At 41.7% G+C, this 21395-nt stretch overlaps 1 protein-coding gene across 2 annotated transcripts in view; it reads right to left on the bottom strand.

Moving 5' to 3' along the window:
- Positions 1-21395, bottom strand: part of opcml (opioid binding protein/cell adhesion molecule-like) — a 157803-nt gene that overhangs the window by 48283 nt on the left and 88125 nt on the right. For both annotated transcript variants that reach the window (XM_030362332.1, XM_030362331.1), the window contains one exon: positions 5062-5297. In XM_030362332.1, coding sequence (XP_030218192.1) covers positions 5062-5297 — 236 coding nt within the window. The remainder of the gene's footprint in view (positions 1-5061; positions 5298-21395) is intronic.

Raw genomic sequence — 21395 nt, 5'->3', positions numbered from 1 at the left:
TTGCCAATGAGATTTCACAGTTGTTGCCATTTTATCGCTTGACAAGCCACTTGGCCGAATGGAAATGATTGACAGCTCAACATCGGCGAGCACTTCGGCATAAGAATAACAAAACATGGTAACAATTATCTAAGTAACGTCTCATTTCTCTCAAACGCTATTTGGAAAATATGTATTATCGGTTCATATTTCTGTCCATGCCATCAATCTATACAATTCCATTCCCTGGCTTTTCCTGCTGGTGGTTGAAATAAACAAATATAAAAATAAATAAATGCCAATTAAAACATTAAGACACAATCTGCAAGGCTAGAGGATGTCAAATCTGCTCGACCATTTGGATGAATGTGTTTGCCGTTTCCCTGTGCACAGAGACTAACAAAGTAAAGTAAAGATTTCATGGGAATTTGCATCTGTCAAGATGCAAAGGCTTGAAAGCCTTCCATTAGACTTTTCTTGAGCTTGCTAAAACTTTGAACTGAGAGGCTTGTCTCAATTTGTTGCTTAAAAAGCTATTCAAGCGTTGAAAATTATCCTGTGGGTATTTGGTATCTCTGACCAGAATATTCATGAGTCAAGCATCTATTTTTACTCACACATTTTTTTTATGTTTCATCACATAATAATCATCAACATATGGGGTGTGTGAATGTAATTTGCATACGAAGATGGAAAATAAAAACCTCTACAATCTATATTTTGTATGCAGGTTTCACACTTGTTTCACACTTTTCACACGTTCCAGTCAATGGGATTGACTGGAACGTTTTGCTTTTCTGTTTCACAATGTAAGATAAGATGGAAAGAAAACCTTAGAGACTCCCCCAAGGAGTGCTAAGGGTTACAGAGCAAAGTAACAATAAAAGTGAGCATCAAAAAATAAATTAATAACAAAAATGTTTTAAAAAAACTGCTACGATACGTACTAGTGCTGCACAGCTTGACAGCTGCGTAAGTGTACAAACTGCAAAGAGATGTCTAAAAGTGAGATAGAAAAAAACGATTAAAACCAAACAAGGAATTATGAGCGATTAGCAAAACGTAGGGGTTGATGAAGCCTTTAGCTAAAAGCCATGGAAGCTAGTTAAAGATACTAGCCCTGTGTTTACATGATCAACAGAGGGCAGGTACAGTATCCTATTGTTAAGTAGGAAAAGCAAACAAAACGCAGAGAGCTGCAAATCCCTCCAAATAGCTCGGGAACGCAGGAGGTGAGAAATTGAAAGTGAAATCAGGGCCAGCTTCATCAGAGCACAAGTGCTTTCTAATGTGTTACACAAGCAAAGCTTATAGGGCTCACTCTCCAATTTAATTTATCCTAATGTGGAATATTTCCAATGGCTCATTACTCGCCCTGCCGCTGGAGGGGGGACTACCTCCTCTCTACGATCCCTCTCTGTAATGAGCCCTGAAGTTTATTAGAGCCTTGTGCACGGAGGGGCCCGCTCTCCTCGCTCCCTCTCCCGCGTCCCACGGTAAAGTAGCAAGTCCCGGCGCACTAATCTCTACTGTGTAACGCCACATCGTCGCTCTCAATGAAACCAAACACAAAGGCACGGTGGGAGTTTGTCTTTATGCTTTATGACCGAATGGAACTCCTCCCCGCTCTCCGAACACAACGCCGACTCGGAATCTTTCGGAAGACACTCTTGAATGTTTGGGCCCCGCTGTGAACGTGACTAAACGGATCAACGATTTTAATGGATCGCTTCCTTTGTGATACCTTAAAGTATAAATGATGCATTTTTGAATGATATTATGATAAACGCTATACTTTTGTGCATTACGCTGGGGGTGGGGGGGGGGGGGGGGGGGGGGGGGGAAGTGCAGGTTGTACATGGAAATAACATTTTTTGAAGAAGAACAGAAGAGTTAAATTATATAGACAATTGCCAATGTATTATAAATATTGTTCAGTAAATGTAGTTAAATGTTTTTTTATTCGAAAAACCGTATGACTTTGTGCACTCCATCATAGCATCAAAGTTTTCCATTGATGGTTCGTTCTATTTCGTGACTTATTAAGTACACTGGGAGCACAAGCAGCATTGTAGACTTTTCCTTTCAAATGTGTCCCAGCGGCCATGGCCTTCTTGCAACAATAACAGTGTATAAAGGGGGTGCTCGCACTCTTTGCCCAGCTGCCACATGCGTGAAACATAAGTGATATCAGAGAATCCAGGGTCGAGGAATGGAAAAGTAAATACCATACATTCAGATTATTGTACGAGGACAAGAACGGTCACATTCTCAAGTCGTTCCCTTGTTGCGTAACCTTCCCCCATCCGAGTGCTGGCCGTTTGCAAAGACTGCAGAACCATATAACAAGTGTGCGCGGTAATGCGGCGCTGTCTCCCCATTGAGCCTACACATAGCCACCGCCTGTTCTCTTGCGAGCCACATGTGAGGAAAAAAGAAGAAGCAAATGTCCATAATCCTGGGGATGGGAGTGGGTTGAGGAGAACAGGCTGACAAGGTCACTGGGCTGATTGATGTTGGCCTCCAGAGTTCCTCCCTGGGTGCGGGTTCAACACAAATCTCTATTTCAGAGGTGCTGGAGATGAGACGGGACCAGCGGGGACAGCAGGGACCCAAACCTCCTCCCCACGGACCGCCGAGGAGACCGGCATGCGGAGAAGGTAGGATGTTGTGGCGTATTCATTCATCCCTCACCCCGGGCCATCGGCCCGTGACTGGACTGGAGTGTGGGAGGCATGCTGATCCTCCACAAAGGGAAGGGAGGGGGGGGGGGGGGGGGGGGGTGCTCCAGAGGGGAGACTCGTGGAGGGTGGTTGGAGGGTGGTTGGGAAGGGGGGGGGATGGAGGAGGTAAGGGACACCGATGCAAATGTTGAGAGCATGGTGATCAACTATTTTAATAAGCGACCACACCGAGGGAGACCCTTTACGTCTACTTTTCACGCAGTGCACTTAGCAGAGATCTGAATACATCATTTTGTTTCTCTATTCAATGGCATTGGTGACCCCCCCCCTCCCACTTTACACACATGTAGACACGGGCAGGCAAAACACACACACACACACACAAGGACACACACACACATGCACACGCATTAACGGCATAGAAAAACATACTGACTCCGGGAGGATAACTACCATGAATAATACAGTTCCTGCATTGCTGTGGCTTTCATCTATTATTATCATCATCATCGCTACCTTCCTCATATCCTCTTCCTGCTCCCTCTTCTTCCCCCGCTACCCGCTTCGTCTCCCTCACGTTACATGATAGACAGCGAGCGTTTGCGGGCCCGAGCCTAACACATTCATCAATGCATCGGATTAATCACAGCCATTAGCGCGCATTCCACCAATAGCACCGACGACAAGACAAGCTGTTTTCGATACGCACTCTCTATTTAAAGACAATGCACTGACGAACGACGGAGCCAGCAGATGGACAATAAATCGAAACAAATCAAACAAAGGAATACCAGAGATTTCCTGACAGTTTTTTCTTGACTTCAGAACGGAAACAGCCGCACACGTCTGACAACAGGCACTGCACATTTACTGATGTCCCATTGGACTTACTGTGGGTGCAAAAAAACAACCAATTGAATCTACAGGCAAAAATGGGGTTAATGGAAACATGGCATTGCTCAATGCGAAAACGGTTTAAGAGATATATATTGAAACTTGTGTGCGCTTCCTAACAATGGTCCATTTAAACATTTTACAATACGAATACATTACTCGGTAATTGCTGAATTATGTCCATCACTTGCCATAGCTTTCTTCCAATCCCCATGCTATTCTGTATTCAAACTGTGCCAGAAACTGTTTTTGACATCAACACAGATGCACAGAGAGTGGGGATAATGAGAAACGTAGTGTCTAGGTACCTCTCTGTTAGTCTACATAGAAATCATTCATCCATTCATATAGTGTCAATCAGGGAAAAATCAATTTACTTTAAGAAGCCAGTGATGCAATTTGCTGCTCAGACTTCCACCGCTGCCAATGTACACACAAAAAAAATCCCTTTCATATGAAGTGTATCTTCGTATAACATTCATATTGATTGTAGTAAAAAAATCTCTCTTTGCATCCTTACTACTTTTAATTAAAGCGCCTGATTAAGTTTAGCTCAGCGTCCATGATGTACACCTCCCATCCCTGGCACGAGAGGTATAGATTGTTTTTCAGAAAACTGAGCGTGAAATGAAATTGATTTCATCGTAAATGATAACAAAGGTCTATCTGCTGACAGCTGATTTAGTGGGCCTTTGCTCCGAAAGGGAGCCAGGATATTTCTCAGTGTCCCCAAATCAATATCTATCAGCAGCCCCAAATTAAACCCCCGCCCATTTTCAGCAACAGCTCTAATATATAGTGGATTTTAAGTGAAGTAAAAAAAATAAAAGGGCACATGCACGAGCCAATGATTTTCTTTTTGGAGCCGCAACTTTCTCCACTTCCAACAGTTAGTTTGGTTCAAAAGCGTGCCACTAGTCCCACAACTCCTGCAGTGTGTACCGACAAATAAATAGAAACTACCAACCCGTCGTCCCCATGTGTGTGTTGTGTTCAATTGCAATTGAGTTGCAGCAGCAGAAGAAAATAACTCCACATGGTGTGGGTACTGTATTGTGATGTTATCTGTGTTGCCCCAATGTGTGCGTGTATCTAGTGTATTGTAGAGTTTGTATGTTTCCTATGTGCGAGTCGCAGTAGGGGAAGAGACTACACACCGTGTAGGAACGGTATTGTGATCTTATCTGTACAGGGTTGCCCAATGTGTGTGTGTTGTGCATCTAGTCTTTTGTAAGCCATGGATGTGTCCTATGTGTGAGTCGCAGTAGGGGAAGAGACTACACAACCTGTCGATACTGCAATGTGCTGTTATCTTTATAGCCTTGCCCGAGGTGTCTGTCGTGTATGCATGTGTTGTAACGTGCTCCTAACGTGCGTGTGCAATTTTTTGTATCCACTCTCTTAAAGTCTGTGTATAGCTTTTATTAAAGCAAAAAAAAGAAATAAATTGAGTTATTCATTGAATTAAATAATGAATCAAGAGAAAAGAGAAGTGCGCGCTCACCTTGAACGATGAGGTGAACCTTGGTGGACTTGGGCTTCTTGTTGGTGAGGATGGTGCACACGTAGGGGCCCTCGTCGTGGACGTCCACACTGAGGATCTTGATGCTATACTCGCTGACCGGCGTGTTCTCCATGAGCACCACGCGGGGGTCCAGGGTCCACTTCTCGCTGCCCGCAAACAGGATGGTGGTGCGGTTCAGCCAGGCCACCCGCGTCACCTTGCTGTCCACGCTGCATCTGTTTAGGGGACACGGTGACGGTGAGGAGGAGATGCAGTATGCTAACGACACACAAAAGCGCACGCATAATCCGATTGTCGGCGGGACGACAAGACAAGGCGGTGAGGAGATACAGTATGCTCACACACACACACAGACGCCGAGTGTGCACAAGCACACAGTGCCGCGGTGATCCAACCAGCTCTCGTGCATTCATGCACGGGAATACATTCACACGCCCTTATCACCTGATAACCTCCGCTGGCATTGTATCTCATACACACAGCCTTCGTTGATGTTGTTTTTTCCCCCGCTAAAGTTGTTGTTCCTGAACTTGAGATGATAATGGATGGCATACAGGCGCCCTCCTCCACACTCAGACGCCCACCCAGGACCAGAATTTTGTTTGACTCTGGCATAACAATAAATGTGCAGTAAAAAAATGATGTCCGCACTCTGTGTTTGGTCGCCTGTGCCGGTTGCCCACTCATACAAGAATCAGCTTCATTAAAACTATATCCGTAATTGGTTTATCAGGGTTAATGGATTTAAATATTGCCGGTGTAAGTAAAGCCTACCATTGACTTCAAATTGATATGCTTAAATGTTAATTTCCATTGGGAAGCAGCAGCTTCAAATGGATGCTGCAGAGGCAGTGCCCTCCCTGCCTCAGGGCCATGTACGATATCTAAACTAGGTGTTTTTTAGACAAATAATCCCGTTGTTAAACGGGCCTCGAAGGGAGCTCCCCCCTATAAAAACAACGGCAGCTTCATCAAGGTAGCATAAGCGTTACAATCTATTCTTTGATTTGAAAGTAAAACATGCCAAGGAAAACCGTTTTTTGCATCATTAGGCAAAACAAATAGGCCCTGTGCGTCTGCGAAAAAATCCCTGTGGTTAAGAACTGTTGTCCGTGAGGCAGGCTGAGGTCAAACCAGCAACTGAGGGCTGTTTTTTGCAGCGTATCAGGATCACTTTCAGAACCCCTTAAAACCCAATACGCCTCACAACATATTGGCTGTTTTCGCTGCAAATCTAAGCCGGTCAGCGTCGGGACAATTTCGATTAAACTATAACCTCTCTAATACAAACAAGGTCACCAATCCAGAGGGACTCAAGAGGTGAGATTTAAGATACCTGTAGTCGAAAGATTGCCACAGGATTGGCGTTCAGCGTATAGGTTAAAGGACACACCTAAAGGACAAGACAGTGTATTGATACCTCATCAAACAATAAATGCGTCAGTCCTTTTTCTTCTGGTCAAAATTATGGGATGTTTGTGTCTCTCTGAAAAGTGTACAGTAAAAACAGTAAGGGGTGAAGTATTTCAGGGCGGGGGGTTTTGGGGATTCTGTAGAAAGATGAATTTAGCAAGATAGATAGAATATCGTATAAAATAACATGAAATTCAACACCTTGCATTTTCAGAACATATTACTCTTGCTGAAGATTAATATTTTTAACAAATTGAAGACTTAAAACAACAATTACAATTTATATCATAATTCTGCTTCAAACAAGTGAATACGGGTATGAACTCAACGATTTAACTTTTCCAATGTTTTTCTGAAACTGATTGAAAGTCTCAGACAGCGGCATTTTCACAACTCACCACCTAGCATTGCTCCTTTATATAAGAAAGATCACCATGTGTGATGTTTCCCTTCAGTAGGTAATTATTTTCTGCATTGATCACAAGGGAACAGAGTTTGTTTGCGTCACTCAATTGACCGCCGTACATTTAGCCCGCTAGCCTTGCTCTTAAACGCCACTTTCACTGCTCCGACAGGGTTTCCACTGCGAAAAGGCCCTGGCAGACAGGTACAGCACGCAATGATTCAATACATCGGCATGTGTCAGGCGCCTTTCAAATAGGCTCCACTTTTGTGATACAGTATTTGGAAAAGAGGCAAATAATGGATGGTGGTGTCAACAGCGACCCAGATGTAAGCACTCACGGTGACAACAGACAGAACTCTCCCCAAAGAGACTTTATTGCAGCTTGATCATTGTTCAGTAACTAATAGGAAACGTGTATTCCACTTGGCGACGTGTTGCTGCGACACATTTCCAGCAGGGTAGGACTGTTGTTTACATGTTTTTGGTCGCGGGCACAACAGGGAATGCGTCTTTGGGTCTTTGTTATGAAATTATTTCATGATTGACACGACCGTTTTAACGGTTGAATTTAACATGGAGAAAGAAACAACAGAGAAGGATCGAAACCCAAAAGGATGTCATGAGACGCCTGTCATGAAATGTCATGAAAAAAGTGAATTTACGGCACATGGCCAGCCCTACTCACTCCTCGATCGCCCGGCGAATCTATTTCAATCAAATGGACAAATACAGGTAACAATTTAGAACAGATCTGAGCTCTCCCTTTCAGTACAATAAAGAGAGAGAGAAGGTTAAACCATCCCTGGCGTCCATCTATACCTACGGAAGGGGATTCAGCGGTGACTCGCAAACATTCATATTCAGGACATATTGTTTTCCCCTGCATCGCCGTGGGCCATCCCTCAATCCAATGGACTACATTGGATGAATATCATAAATCATCCTGCCATTTCCGTCTGCTCGACCAGGGTCAGAGCCCATCGCCAGATGAGAATCCACTTCCATCACAGCGTTTCATCAAAGTCGCACGGAATGGATCGGAAAACGCAAGAGAAACAGTTTTTGTTTTACTATATCATATACGTATATATATATATATATATATATATATATATATATATATATATATATAAAACGATTTCCCAAATTCACAGTTTGGCACGATAAGGTACGGTTCTATATGTTATCGATATAAATGCTGGAATTTCTCATTTGTATTTAGATTAAAAAACATATAACAGTGCACAACATGGATAGTTTGGTTTCCAGCAGCATATGGAAACATAAACCAAACATGAGTGCCTGCTGAATAGCACAAACTATAAAATAGTAATTTATACGCTACTTCAACAAATGAATGCACAGATCAGCAGCATATGGAAAACTGAGTCACACAGCAGTGCCTTACAACCAATAGGACCGCTGTTTTAAAGTTTAGTCTATCATCATGAAATCAAAGGGTGGCTGGGCTTATTATCTTCCAGTCTACTCTAATGAGCCGTTACAGTGAGGTTGCTCTACATCTCTGGACGTCCAACCGCGCCTGCAGCGCAATAGAAGACTTTTTCTGACAACTCCACGTCAATTTGTTTTTCTGATGTGAATGTTTCCGGGCAAAATGTGTGTGGGAAGTAATCGTGCAACAACAGGTCAAGCCCCTTAAACAAGTTAGTGAACCGAGTATTCTCTAGCACGGAGAAGGGTCTCATATCTGCCTATTCGTTCTGCTATCTCTGCGGTGATCTCTATGGCCCTAGCGGAATCAGCAACATTTTGTTGCCTGGATGCTTCGGGGGGAGATACTGTTTCTGTTTGCTTTGCCGTTTAATTTGTTTGCCTAGTCCTGTCGATTTTTCTCATCAATGTGTTAACTTTGAGATGCGGTTGGACAGCGGGTGCGCCCCACTCCATTGTTTTTCTTATGGAGAAATCACCGCCACAATTTCAGGGAGGACACACAACCTCAAAGCGTTGGATTTTTTCCTGGAGGGTTCTTGCTCCAAAGATTTGCAGTGCAGTCCGAAAGCCGTGACTTTCTGAGCCGTGGTTGATTGTGTGTGTTAAACTTTCCGTTCTCGAGAACAGCGCATGAGCTAGCAACTTGTAAGGGATCCGACCATGTCTCAAGCAACAGAACATCAGACCGTATAAGGATCACTTAACTTTGTGTGGATAATTCCCTCGCATTGATCCCTATATATATATACAATAATGTTTTATGCATAATTATTTTATCAAATCAACTGTGTGCTAAACACAATAACTGGTTTGCAGTGTATTCTGATCTGCGCACCGTGGACCCTAAACGGTAAGGAACAATATGAATACACGTACCGCTTCACCAACAATATATGAACGAAATCGCACTGATATTGTCAATGTTTCATTGGCCTTCAGAATACGTAGCACATAGATTAATACACATTTATGTAGGGGACAACTTACTTGACTTTTACTGTACGCGGTACAACTGTCTCAATAAATATGAACATGAATTATGCTAATTGTCATAAAATAGTACATGAATATGGATAGCACAACACAAGGTCTGCACAAGGTTTCATGTAACGTTTAAACTTGCGTACAGTATTTTGCTTTGAAACATATTAAAACATTTGAAACATATTATCATATTGAGCGGTGACATTGGCTGTTCGTCTTCAACGTAACTTTCCTTTACCATGTGGTACTTTGTGAATGTTGAGTTATGTTCTAGATACTTGCACTCACTCACAGGCACACATGCGAAAACACACACACAAAAACACACAAACCCACCACTCCACGTACACAAACACATACACATACCCACCCAACCTACCCACTCAACCAACCGCCCACACAAAAATCGACCACACAAAATGAGTCCAGTTTGAACATTCAGCAAGCTTGACCGTTCCGCCTCAGCTAATCGTGCATAAATCACACATAACCCCTCTACTTATCATCTATTGTGAAAATAGCATCCAGTTTAAATATTCTCCTGCATCTAACAATAGATTGCACCTGGACAGGATATTCCATAAACAAACGGCATTAACTAACATGACAATGAATTACCATGAATAATTCAGCACTTCTCATACGGTATTTTTACCAGCAAGACCCAGCTTGTGTGCCTGTGGGTGACTTGAACACTTGCCACGGCCTAGTCACATACATGCTGTGGACATACAGATCAGAACAGTGGTGGGCGTCAGCACGGCAAGTCCCGAGCATGCAGCTGAATCTTTAATGCATCACACGCCGTATTAGCATTTAAAACGGTGTGAAGGGAAGAGTTTGCCAAGTTATTAACAGGATACCATGTATATATTTTTCCCCTGTAAAAATTTGTAAATGTGTGAGTGTAAATAATTAACCACCTGTGCCGCGTAGGTATAATATGTGACACATTTAAATTTACATAAATACTGCAGATAGTTGTCGTCGGTGTCTGAACACGTTTGAAGTCCAATAGGACATTAGAGGAACTGTGTACAGCTTTCTTGAGAAAAGTTTATTCTTAGTAAATGGCACTAGCCTCTGCAAACTGGTAGTGTTTGAGCCATCCGCCAAATTCTACAAAATAGTTCAAACAGAAAAGTTGAACTGCCACTTAGCAAACTAGTGTTTGACTGACACAAGCACACACACACAAACACACACACACACACACACACACACACACACACACACACACACACACACACACACACACACACACACACACACACACACACACACACACAAAGACTTACTATAGCTGTCAGTGTTAAAATTTGCCATTAAAGCGAATGTCGCTAGCATGAGACAATTAAGCTAAAACAACAATTTGAAGTTGATATGCCTGCTTAGGAAGCTAATGCCAAGTGAGACAACTTTCAAGTGCGTGATTACCAGAACATAAGTACAAAACTATACCAGAAACAGTGTGTATGATGTTAAAGAATCCTGATAAGATTGTTGGAATACAAATTATGTAGTGATACGTTTAGCCGGCTATACGAGATAGTCAGAAAAAAGATTGGTTCACTTAAAGGGAAGAAAACATGTTTCCCATAACAATCTAAATGTAAACTTGCAGAAAGGTGCTTTGTGCAGTTTTATATAACCCCCCCCCCCATTTAGAAACTGCACACTTTATAGGATTATGTGTCATTCATCCAGAGAAATAAGACGCTGCGGCTTGACAGAAAGCTATCAACATTCCTTAAGAGCAATGAAAAGGGTATTCTAGTTTCAATTTTCCTGTTGAATGGAAATATAGACAGTACATTTTTCCACAAAAATGTATACTTTCTTACATGCATGAGTGCCGAGGTGTTTTTCTTTCGTCTAAATCTCTATCAGAATGTTTATATACAGAATAAAAATGAATTCATAAGACCACATAGGAGGGACTTTTAATATGAATGCTGAGAATTTTTAAAAAAAAGTATTGGGTCAAACATATATATATTGCACATAGATACAAGGTATGTTGATTTCTTTATGGTTACGGTGAGCCATTTTTTATGTGCCATTATCATTAGGATAAGATGACCATGACTTTAACAGGACAGAAGTCATTTTCTCCTTGCAAACAGAGCAACAGTGAAGCCATCAAAGAGAAAACCCAATAAAAGTATTAACAACATTTCTTTGGTGATTTTCGCTCAACAACTAATCAGAATCTAAACTCCAATGCTAATGTGTTCAACAGTACAATGCCGTTCCTCATTGTGGTAATGAATATCCCTGAAGCAAACTCAAACGCGCTTGTTACTTAGAGGTAATGCTTCGGAGAATCTGCCCTTTCAGGAATGTTTTGAACTATTCTTACTATGGCTATGACGTTGTTTTTTTTAAAGTTATGGCACAATAACTATGGTCTTGAGTGTCGCTTTATATTTACCCTGAACTGTGAAAATGTGTTTCCTAGAATATGCTTTATAATTTAGACTTCAAACAAGCATCATATTTTCAGTATTGTATTATTTACATATTTGAAGCATAAATATCGAGAACATAAACGACAAGCAAATGTGCTTGTAGCCACTCTGTTAATGACGGATAACAATGTGTACAAGAGGAAGCATTTCATTTTGAGAGTTTTATCATGTTAGGAAGGCACAGCATAAATATGCATTTTTGCTAAATGTTGCAACAAGTATTCCATTCGTCTGTCTGGCACTAAGAAATACATGCCAATCAAAGTGAGTGGGGAAAAACAAAGGTGCAAAAAGATCAAATACAGCTGCTACATTTTCTACAGCATACACTGAGTTCACAATGTGCTATATCTTTATCTCTGTTTAACAATACGGTACCCACAGGTCTTGAATCCATCTATCACGACTCAATTAGACCACATTCCTAACTTATCACACATATTGAGGCATAAAACCACATGTTTTTTCGTTGTATAGACAAGATAAACATGCATGTGAATGTGTTGTGTATGTTTTTCCCACTGTAACACTATCACCTTGTGTGTTGTTAGCATACCAAACGTATCTCCGAAGGTATATACACCTTGAAAGGTATGCTTGAGGAATCTCTACCCCCCCCCCACCCAACCCCCACTGCTTTTTTTACACTGAACCTGTTACCCGTTTTTCCGTCATAATATAGTAAACAACTAACCCCACTTTTATTGTATCTTAAGCTCAACCCTAGCAGGAACGGGGGAAGAGTGCAGTTTGCAATGCCTGCCTCTACAGTGTAGCACAGACACACAACTGCTCTAAAAGATGCACTGAAATGGAGGGGAGAACCACATGCCCTTAGGGGGTCAACTGGGTTTATGTAAATCCGCAGAATTTTATCTTTGAAATCCAGAGCGTAATATTTAGCCGATTTTTTTCTGTTTGTATAGCTAGGCTTTTTTTTGTGTTGCTTTGAATAAATACCAACACAGAGACAGATCCAAACACCAGTCAGCCAGCGCACGCACACGCAATAGACATGTGATGTGTCCTCTCCTTCAAGGCCTTTACGAAATAGGCAACTCCATCCCAAGAATGACAGCCTTGTGTCACGAGAAAAAGCAGAACCGATTAATTGTGCTTGGGTACACACGGTCGTAGCTGCGACTGCTGAACCGAATGGACTGCCTTGGCTCCATTCTTCACGGGGAGCCTGCAGTGGGCTAATAAACTATTCCTTGTGGTGGTGCCGAAGATGAGAGGCCAGGGCAAAGATACAGCGCTGCACACCGCAGGGTGTTGTCACAGACAATATTCTAACGAGACTACGGCCGACGTGAGAGCCCACCAGAGGCAACAGCTAACAAGCCACGGTTCTGCCGCTGCGTCTTACGCTCAAGGGAGGGGGAAAGGGAGGGGAAAGTAAGGTGAGGCGGGGGGGAGCTAAACAGGGGAAGTTAAGGCAACCATCATTCAACGTCAAAACCCTCGCCCACACAGAGCGATCGGAAGGAGCGTGTGACGTCCATTGTTGCCATGGTATCATCATGGAATTGACCTTGAAGCTATACACTGTATGGATGTTGTAGGAAAGGATTTTTATTAAAAAAATTTACTGGTGAGATGTGACTATAACACATACAAATATAAAATTAGTCATTTGTGATGTCGGTCGTCAAAGTGATTGAAACCATGGGGTATTGGAACCATGGGGTAGGAAGTGCATTGTACGATATCCATTGCCTACAAAGAGCAAGCCTCCTTCCTTTAGTCAACTAGTCATAAATCATTTTTCTATTATCCTCATAAGTGGTGATACATTTTTATCATTGACATATTTAATTTTAACATTCAATAGTACTTTTTTTAAAGACAGTTTTGGTCTTACAAAACTTCGGTGATAGTTTTCGCCAAATTACGCACAGTCTGGTCTAACATGTATTTTATAGCGTCTTTGTGCGTTACACCTGCACCAGAGCCATTTTTCACCCGCTTTTTACTGTTTACTGTACAGCTAGCAGGAGACAATATTGTGTATAAATATTGACGATGGCTCTAAGGAGTGCCGCTGCCCCGACGGCTTGGGAGCCCGGTCTTCTCTCCAACAATACACACGGGACTCATAGCGGGGGGGGGGTTGGCGTCTTCGGTTTCCCGAGTCAGATCACTGTAATTCGGAGCGTGAATATCTGTTTGATTATTCAATATCTTTCACACTACATTAAGCTGCTAATGAGATGAGATTCTTGGAGAACACCACCGCCGTAGAGCCATGTTGCCTGCTATACATTTCACTCTGAGCATTATGGCGCCGTGTTCCTTGCACGCCGTCATCATTGTACAATTTGTCGAACACCAGGGGACTCCGTCTTGCCAGGACAGTCAGTCAGCATTCGCGGACTAACCTTTTTAAGCAAAATTAACCTTTTGGAGACTGCAACAATGAAAGCATGTGCTTATCATTACTAAACATAAGATTACTAAACTTACACAAACCTTTGTTGGGCTAAGAGCCCCGCAATGGATCGCCTAGTCGATTATGAGGGGTCAGGTCCCCTGCATTGGTTGGATGAATGAAGATGTGTGCTATTAAAGCATTGTTTTTCATCACGTGGAACACAGATTTCACGCAATTACTCGGCTTTCGTTTCGAAGTTAAAGGATTGTGACAGACCCTTCATAATCACATCACAAAAAACAAGCCTGCGCAATACTCTACTGACAAATAGCACGCTAATATAAACCATATCTATACATATATTAGCGTCATAAATAAACAACAGCGACGTTACTGCTGCTTATCCCCGAGAGACATGAGAGAAACATTCTCCTTCCGTGCTAATTCAGTAATCAAGCCACTTTAAAAAAACAACTCAACAACAACAAATTAAGGCCAACTGCTCTGCAGAAAAATGCAATCTGTTTTGTGCGTAATGTACATCTAACAAAGGCTTTTGAGAATAATACATTTAAAAACTCCTCGCAGAAGTTTTCCTGCGACCTGCGCCGGCGACTTAAAGGCGGACAAGATGGCAGTGTCAGCAACATGCACTGCTGCCTTAATGACTTAGTGAGGGGTGGCTTTTGAGCGTCGCAATTGATTCTGTTTGTTTCAATGCCCAGGCTTAATATGCTGAATGTCAAGATGCAAAAGCATCTAACGATGCCACATTGCCTGATTAAAGTTCTCAATAAAACAGACATGCTCAGGTAGTTACTATGTACCAAGAAAACGCTTGGTGGGAAAATAACTTATTACTTTACTTTAAATTTGATTAATTCATTGATTCAATTCTTATCATGATTAAAATAGGGATTGGTTGTGAGAAATATTCGCAGCAAGCTAACAGCTTTCTACCTGTCAGTACAAAGCCTAGCACACATCACACATCACACATCACACACACACACACACACACACACACACACACACACACACACACACACACACACACAGTCCCTGGGTGATTGAATGTCTTTTTGCAGGTGTGTTCATTAGTTTTGGCTATAAATTTGATTTACTTTTCCATAGGATGGGGCAGATGTAGCGGTTGACTTGACTTATCGTTTTTGTCACTTTTGGCTAGGGAGAATTTCATATCATTTCACACATATTTCCTCTCGAGCCGCAGAGCTCCGGGAGTTCCTCCTTGCCGGACGGCGTTGAGCTAACACGTGTGACGGAGGCAGAATAACATACCGTCTATCGTCTGAAATGGGACCCCTCATAACACACAGGGATTGTCAATTTGGCTGGACCGCAGACAACCAGATTTATCCCTAGATACAGCTGTCCATCATCCGTCCCATCAGTTTGGACTTATCCTTCATCCATCTGCATTACTACAGACCGTGTCTGATAACCTGCCGGAGGGCCTGGTGCTTCCGTTTCCACGACGACGGGATAAAATTGACAGCAGGTGTGGGACGTTGCGCAGGTCAAGATTTATTAACCAGAATATCTATAATAACAGCGTGCGGTTTGACATGTGTGACATTTGGCATTAGTTAAAAAAAAATCCAATACGACGGCATATCACGGCTGTATGCGATTAAGAGGGCCTCCATATCTACACCGATCACAAAACCGTCTGTCGTTATAAGCGCTTGTTAATTTTTTTTTCACATTTATAAAAAATTCTGCAGCTGCTGATCTTGGGTCGTTCTTACTATCCGCTGCTGTCATTTGAGGCTAGAGCATTTGATCGACATCAGCAAATCAGTAAGGATATGAGCACGAGAGATGATCCAATGATAGGGAAGGTACTAAAAGGGCAGCTAGCACTATCACGGTAACTGTGAAGGCCCCGGTCTGTGAACGACTAAAATCTGATTGCAGACATTCAGAGTAGATCCAGGTGAAAAATCCCTGCAGCTTCTGTCAACCGATAGCCAGATATAAAACGATATATGATATTGCTAGTACAGATGCACTGAAACTAGCAACACGTGATCGTAATCAGCCAATGGCCGATTGGCAGGAGCCAATCACGTGACTCAAAAACCAAGACGTGCTGTCATTATGTCAGTGAAACAATTAATTTTTGTCCTGCATTTAACATAATTCTTCTTTAAATGCCCTGACTCTCAATAAAGGTAGGCAACACTCAAGCAAAGATAAAGCTTGATTCATTGATCTCGGTTTTAGTATGCAATAACAAGCCTGCATCTTTAGGTTTGCACTTAAATAGTAGACCTACACTATTCATTATTCATCCCCAGGTTAGTTGAACCGAATGAATTATGTGAAGGACAAGGCAACTCCCTACTGATTCCTTCAGCTTTGTGTGCAACTAACTATTTTTACTCCACTGCTTCAATAGAAGATGAGCAGATGCCAAAATACTGTTGTCTTGTTTTGTGAGTGAAGCATTTGACAGAGCTCTTTTTATTGGCGGGGCCTTCATGAAGAGTCGGTGTTACGTAAATACTTATGGCATAGTCTATATTAATCAATGTCGAGCGGTATACGCTTCCTTTGCATACTGGTTATTTATGTTGTTTAATATTCGACATGTTGCTTTGCCTCAATTGATTCATGGAAATGTGTTTTCACAAGATAACAGGAAATAATTGTTATTGGAATCGGATGGGCTGACCAGTATCACATTAAAAATATCTGTGATCGGTATCGGCCTAAAATAAATCTGATTGGTAAATCCCTAATTGCTATTCTATTACCCCAAAATGCCTGTTAGCATTATACAGTACTTTTGTATGGGTTTGTTATGCATGAAAATAGAATTGGGGGGGGGGGGGGGGGGATATGCAGACGATTACTTCTACTCTGTGGCGGAAGAGAGTCTAGTAGCTCATGGCACATTGGAAACAGACGTTCTAAGATTTGTTTCACCTTCTTAAACGAGTTGCTTATTTCGGACTGTTGACCGTAATCCTAGGTGTTTTGCAGAGACGATTTAAAGGTTTTAATAATGGATATCACCCAACCCTTATTAGTGCATAATCAGTATAATCAAAATTTCACACCTGCAATTAAAATAAATGCGTCCAATACTGACCAGCGCTATCGCAAGAGAAATCAAACAATAAAAAAAAATTAAAAATCATACACCACTTCTATAGACGGGTTTAATGAGAAGCAACACCTAAACTGAAGTAAATACCGATCCAAGGGTGATAACAAAGCCAAACAGGCCTCAAACGGTATGTGGCAGGAGTAATTAACAGCCTCCTTGATGTAGCTTGGATGAGCTTCTGTCTTTGTCAGCCTTTTATGACCCAGATGGGTTCTGTACCGTGTCAGGTCTGTTCATTTTCAGCTTTACAACAAATTAGGCTTAAGAAGATAACTAAAAAAGGAAATGTGTCATAGTACTGCTGTTCTCGAAGTGAGCTAACCACAATTACCTCTGCGTTCGAAGAACGCAACCAACAGAAGAAAAGCAAATATCTCAGATTGTGTTATATCTGACAACTCAGTAATTCCACACTACACTTCGAGAGTTTAGTTTGATAGTTTGATAATTCCTAAAACAATAAGAAATGGTTTTCCCTTTGGGGGGGAAAAATTATAGTACTTGAAAAAAACAGTCTTTATAAAGTTAGCTAAATAAGTAACACAATTGTTATAATGGTGCTGACATAATGCATATGGGAATACAGATTGAAATGGCAGACACTGCAGCATACACAAAGACACAGACACAGTTTATAACTTATCAAAAGAATGACCACCAGCAATTCCACGTGGGCTCCTGCAAGTATGTTCCTTACCCAAATCAAACCGACACTTCCTAACACCTCAAAAAACAACCTCCCTTCTAGAAACTAAATCATTTTATGAGCACCACTAATTGCCAGAAACTCCTAGAACAATCAACATTAGTTTCACTCAACCAACACACACACACACACACACACACACACACACACACACACACACACACACACACACACACACACACACACACACACACACACACACACACACAAAATGTGACATAACTAAAATAAATGCCAATTATATTTGTGTGCGGAGAATGTATGACTGCAATGTGTTATGCAACTGGAGGCTTTTAGGACAAACATGTCCAATTAAGCTTTTTTCAGTTCAACATAAAGCTTTCTTCACGTGGCCAGCCAGGTATGGGTGTGTAGCTAACTGAAAATGTCACATGTAGCAGTAATGATTGCGTTTCATGACTAGAAATCGGGCTCTAGAAACTATTTGTTTTGATAAAATCATTTTTTGGAGCTTGCTGCAGTCCAAAGAAGAAATAACAGTTCATTACCTTTGTTGCGCTAACTGCGTGCTATTCAAATTGTCGTGGCTTTTTCCATTCTCTCAGTCCCCAATGTAAAGCTCTGAACAGCAATGATCATCATTAAATGTCTAGAATGTTCTAAGGGCCACTGGGTTTGCCTATCTGGGCAGTGAACACACAGTTTAGACCTTGAAGCTCGAGGCCGGCTACATGAGGCGACGGGGAAAGGCCGAAGGGAGGGCGAATCTTAATTGGACCTGGCCCCAGAATTCTCGTCAGGTAAAATGTTTTTTTTTTTTCATTGAGCCTTGTTCCAGTTACATGTGGCTTGTCACGGCCATATTGAAATGAGTCTTGGTGGATCTTAATCAGGTCTGTATAGCCAGTTGGATCTTATCAAAGGCCCCATACAGGTGATAGGGTGAGCCTTCTATCTTTACCCTAATCATCTGCCTGAGTCTCAATTCATCAGTTAGCCATGATCTAAACATTAACTATTCATGAACTAGTATTTTTTTTTCATTAGGAGACTCTTATCTTATATCGATAAAAAAAAGTAATTAAAAGGGGGGGGGGGGGGGGGGGGGGTCAGGCAAGTATGTCGACAGGTCGGCTGCAGAAATTGGGGATCAAACCCAGAATCTTTTGTGTCAGAGTCCATCGCCCATGCCACTAAACTTCCCTCCTTCTTTGTATGAAATAACGACAGCAAAAATAAGCACCATTATTATTATTGTAAGGAAGGTGATACATGGAATTTACACTGCAGTAGTGATCATGGAGGTGGGTCATATTCCAGGTTAAAACATTCCCCAGTCAAAGCCTTGAAGTTTCTTTATCTTTCTTTTTCCTACACACACACATTCAAAATTCAGTAGTCGCCCACTCATATGGGAAGACAGTTGCTCTAGTCCCAGGGAGTAGCTATCTAACATTGTCTTGGAGGAGGGCAGCATGCTGAAAACCAGCCTTTCCTGCTGTCGTGTTCCCGGTGCACACCCCGGGTTGAAGGGACCGGTACACTGTTGTCTTTGCTTTTTTGTTTTCGGTTGTTCTTCATCTAGAAGGGTTACTTTGTTCATCATTTTAAGTAGGACCTCAATATGATTTATTTGTAATCCAACTTTCAGTTTATTACCCACATTACTTTTGTTGTTCTGTATCCTGCTGTCATAGCCACATAATGAAAACCATTACTAGTATGTAGTAAAAACCTTGCTTTTGGCCATTGATGTACATTGTGTTAGAATTGAAGAAGTGTATGAACTATCAGGGATACAATGAAAAATTATGAGACCAATTACTCTCAAAACCATTTTCCTTTTTGGATCAGGTTCGCTTTGCATCATTTTACACAACCGTTATGGTTCATAAAGTATAGCCTCACTGTAAGAGCCCATGCTACGAAAAAGACCCTTCTAGATTCAACCCTATTATTCTCGGAACTTCTTCTAAGTATGTGTTATTTTCCAGCTGGATATTTCTGTCGGACTAAAAGAGTAAGCGCCGTGGTTCTTTTATGGTGTTGTCATCGCCCTACAGCTCAGAGCCGGAGTCTCTTTCAGCCGTGATGTTCCCGCCTTAATTACTCCTTGAAGTTATATTAAGCACTTTAGTCTCCCACAGCAGGATTGCATCACTCGCAGGAGGGGAACAGAACAGGCATTGTTCCAACTGCCGATGTGTGTTTATGCATATTTTGGATGTCTTTTACCCCCTCGCGATTGGGTCCAGGACTGTGCCAGCCGCCTGGGTTAAAAGAAACGATGTATTAAACCTATTATTTGATGTGTTAAACGCAGCATAAAAGTATCCATGCGTATTGCCGGTGTGAACATTTAGTTGATCAAAGCATTTTATTATGTAATATCTGACATATTTGGAATGCAAATGCCTACATTATATTTTATTGAAATGGCACCCTTACTGGACTACAAACTGTGTAACGTATCAGTACTCACTGCTCCTTAGAGTATACAAAACAGGATTTAAAGTCTGGGAAAGCTTCATTAGGTTTTCTAGCTCCAAAATCGCTTCAAAATAACAGCCAAATCTTCTCATTAGTACTGTACTTAATCTACCCAGAAAACAGCACCGCCTGTGATTCATTGTTGTCCGAAGAACAGACTAAATCAATTCACAGAGCCATGCCAAAGGTTGGTGCTTCACGGTTCCAACTGGACAAATTGTGTTCACAGGAGAGATAATAGTTTGGCAGATGGTCAGTTTGAAGGGGTTTTAAACCAGAACAGACAATAATACTTCAGCAAGTATGCTTTTCCTCCAGTAAAAATATCTATTTTTGTAAATGCAATTTTTGAGCTTACAATCAATACCTTATGTTAATTTTTTTCTTTACACACAGATGTGCATATATATGTCTTATACAAACTATTCAATGACTTGCAGATGATGCGGAAGAGAGACATATTCTATGACTCAGTATGTGCTTTTTCAGTATTGATTCGGGATTGTTGGTTTAAAGTGAAATATTCACCAAGCGCCACATAGCTGATGGGCCTCAGTGGACACAGGCATCCATTAAACCACTGATGTAAGAAAACACATCCCTCACTTCTCACTTCACACAGACATCACACCATCAAAGCACCACAGCTGCACAGCTGAACGCCCAAAAAAATAAAAAGGTACAGCAAAGTGTTCCACGCTCACAGTCTTGCGTTAGGGGTGTATTTCACATAGCCTGGAGTCTAACAAGCCAAACTCATTCTCCCCCTTAATTAAAAACCAGACGGTAACATATAATAGAACGACTATCTCGTGTACCCTCCAATCTAGCAGGTGACAAAAATTCAAGACGCTTCGAGATATTCAAGTCTGTACGCCATTCAAATTCTTCCTATTCCCCGTAATAGCTTA

Source organism: Gadus morhua, chromosome 7 (assembly GCF_902167405.1).
Source record: "Gadus morhua chromosome 7, gadMor3.0, whole genome shotgun sequence".
NCBI classification, from domain to species: domain Eukaryota; kingdom Metazoa; phylum Chordata; class Actinopteri; order Gadiformes; family Gadidae; genus Gadus; species Gadus morhua.
This window is presented reverse-complemented; position numbering and strand designations above follow the sequence as displayed.